The sequence below is a fragment of the Geospiza fortis genome, unplaced genomic scaffold (assembly GCF_000277835.1).
Source record: "Geospiza fortis unplaced genomic scaffold, GeoFor_1.0 scaffold57, whole genome shotgun sequence".
NCBI classification, from domain to species: Eukaryota; Metazoa; Chordata; class Aves; order Passeriformes; family Thraupidae; genus Geospiza; species Geospiza fortis.
This window is the reverse complement of record NW_005054561.1, coordinates 120620-122906: the sequence shown is the minus strand read 5'-3', so window position 1 is coordinate 122906 and position 2287 is coordinate 120620. Positions and strand designations below refer to the sequence as shown.

Below are 2287 nucleotides of genomic sequence, written 5' to 3'. Positions count from 1 at the left end.
GGGTGACCCGGCCCACGTGGCACAGCTCCGTGGCCATTTATAGCCGTGTCCCGTGGAGCACCCACGGGGGTCCGGCTCCACGCAGCTCCTGCCGGGCCATCGGGATTTAGGGGTTTTAGGGAGCTCATGGGATAGGAATGAAAGGGGAGAGCACAGAATAGGCCGAGTTGGAAGGGACCCACCAGGATCATCCAGTCCAAGCCCTGGCCCTGCGCAGACATCCCAACAATCTCACCCCGTGCATCCCTGAGAGCGTTGTTCAAACACTCCTGGAGCTCTGGCAGTCTTGGAGCCGTGACCCTGGGGGCAGATGGGTGGGAGATATCCCCTCTTGTGGCCAGGTGAAGTTTGGGAGTGGGTGCATGCAGACTCTTTCCTGGTGGGAAAAGGGCTCCTTTCTGGCAGCACATCAGGCTGCTGTGGCCTGGCTGCAGCGATGGAGCTGCGCCCATCCAGCCACCTACGAGGGTTGGCTGCAAAGCCAAGCTCGTGTCCCCCATCCTGCCACCCACTCTGCTGGCTTGGACCCGGTGTGGAACCAGCCAGGATGGCTGGGGACGTGGCTGCAGGCACGTGTCTGTTCCGTGGGGTTTTCCTAAGGGCCTCCAAAGGGAAACCCTTCCCTGGAGTAACTAGCTGGTCCCTTGCTGCCCCAGGGCAGGACCAGGACTGGCATCCTGCCTGCTCAACTGGAGTTTTTCAGCCAGCAATGCCAAACTCATTTTCAGGATGTGGCTGTGGGGCCCCATCAATTTGTGGTGCCTTTTATCTCCCCCTTTCCCCAAACCTCTGGAGCCAACTGCTATCCCAGCAAGGCTCTGAGGGCTCTGGCTCTGGAGCCAGGCTCAGTGGGGACTGATTTCTTGTCCCTGGTTTGAGGCTCACGGGGCAGGGCTGTGCAAGCAGAGAGCACGCTCTCCAGGGCTTTTCCTGGGGCCAGGCCAGGGTATTTGAGCACTGTTCCTCAGCTGGCAGCAGGACTGGCTGTACCAGCACAGTTTGGACTGTGTAATTTTGGCCTGGGACTCTTTACCATTCCCCACCCCTGGCTGTGTGTGCTGCCCCAGGGAACTGCTCAGGCCTGGATCTGTGAACCGATCTGGGTTAAAGGCAAGGAAAAAGGGGGAAAAGGCCATTTCTATCCCTCTTGCAGAGCTCCCCAGGCTGCATTGGTGGGGCTGAGGTACTGTGAGGGTTCCAGGTGTCATGTGAGGGTGCTGAGGCACTGGCACAGGGTGCCCAGAGAAGCTGTGGCTGCCCCTGGATCCCTGGAAGTGTCCAAGGACAGGGACAGGGCTTGGAGCTCCCTGGGACAGTGGAAAGTGTCCTTGTCCATGGCAGGGGATGGATTGAGATGGGCTTCAAGTCCCCTTCCAACCCAGACTATTCTGTGGTTCTATGATAAGCAATGTTCTTCTGTTCCTAAAGCAATTGCTCTTATCACTGAGGCCACAACCTCCCAGAATTGTCTCTACCAGCAGGACCCTTACCATTCCTGGGGCTGGTGTACAAATCCTCCATCCTCCCTAGAGCCACACAATGCTCCATCCCCCTGCACCATGCAGGAAAGACCCACTGACATCTGCACACATCTTCCCTTTATGGCCTACAAGCTCTGACATGAATGTGCCAGCGTGAAGGTCCCTTTAATGCTGCTTGAAATCCCCAGTAAATGCAATGAAGGGGTTGGAATGGGGTAATCTTTGAAGTTCCTTCCAACCCAAACCATTCTGTGATTCTGTGTCACTCCCTGTGTGACCTTGCCCACCAGTGCCACCTCCAGCAGCATGGGTGGCAGCTCTGGGGAGCTAATGGAGGGGTCAGCAGCTCTGGTGCAGGGAGAGTGTGGGGGTTTCAGCAGGGGCCTGTGCCGTGTCCTCAGCGGTGCTTCCTCTCTTCCAGTGAAGTACATGAAGGAGATCTCGCCCTACTTCAAGAACTCCTCGGCGGGGGCGACAGTCAGCTGGGACCCCTCTCCTGCTGCCCAGCAGAAGCGATCATCCCCGCTGCTGCCCCCTCGGGAGCTCCGGGAGAGCCGCAGCGTCCCTCTGAAGATGTGCTACGTGTCCCGCAAGTGCCTCCCCACCGACCCGGAGCACAGGTCAGCGCCGGGGCGGGCCATGTCACCGCGGTGCCCGGGCAGCCGAGGGCGGGCAGGGACTCACCGGGGCCGTGTCCCTGCAGGTACCTGGAGGTGTGCTCGGCCGACGGGCGCGTCGCCCTCTTCCTGCGGGCCAAGGATGAGGCCACGGCGCAGTCGTGGCTCGGCGCCATCCAGGCCAACGCG

At 59.8% G+C, this 2287-nt stretch overlaps 1 protein-coding gene across 1 annotated transcript in view; it reads left to right on the top strand.

Annotated features, from left to right (window-relative positions):
- The window catches only part of SNTA1 (syntrophin alpha 1), a 22842-nt gene that overhangs the window by 17873 nt on the left and 2682 nt on the right, over positions 1 to 2287 (top strand). Inside the window, 2 exon segments of the mRNA XM_031064151.1 lie at positions 1903 to 2101; positions 2185 to 2285. Coding sequence (XP_030920011.1) covers positions 1903 to 2101; positions 2185 to 2285 — 300 coding nt within the window.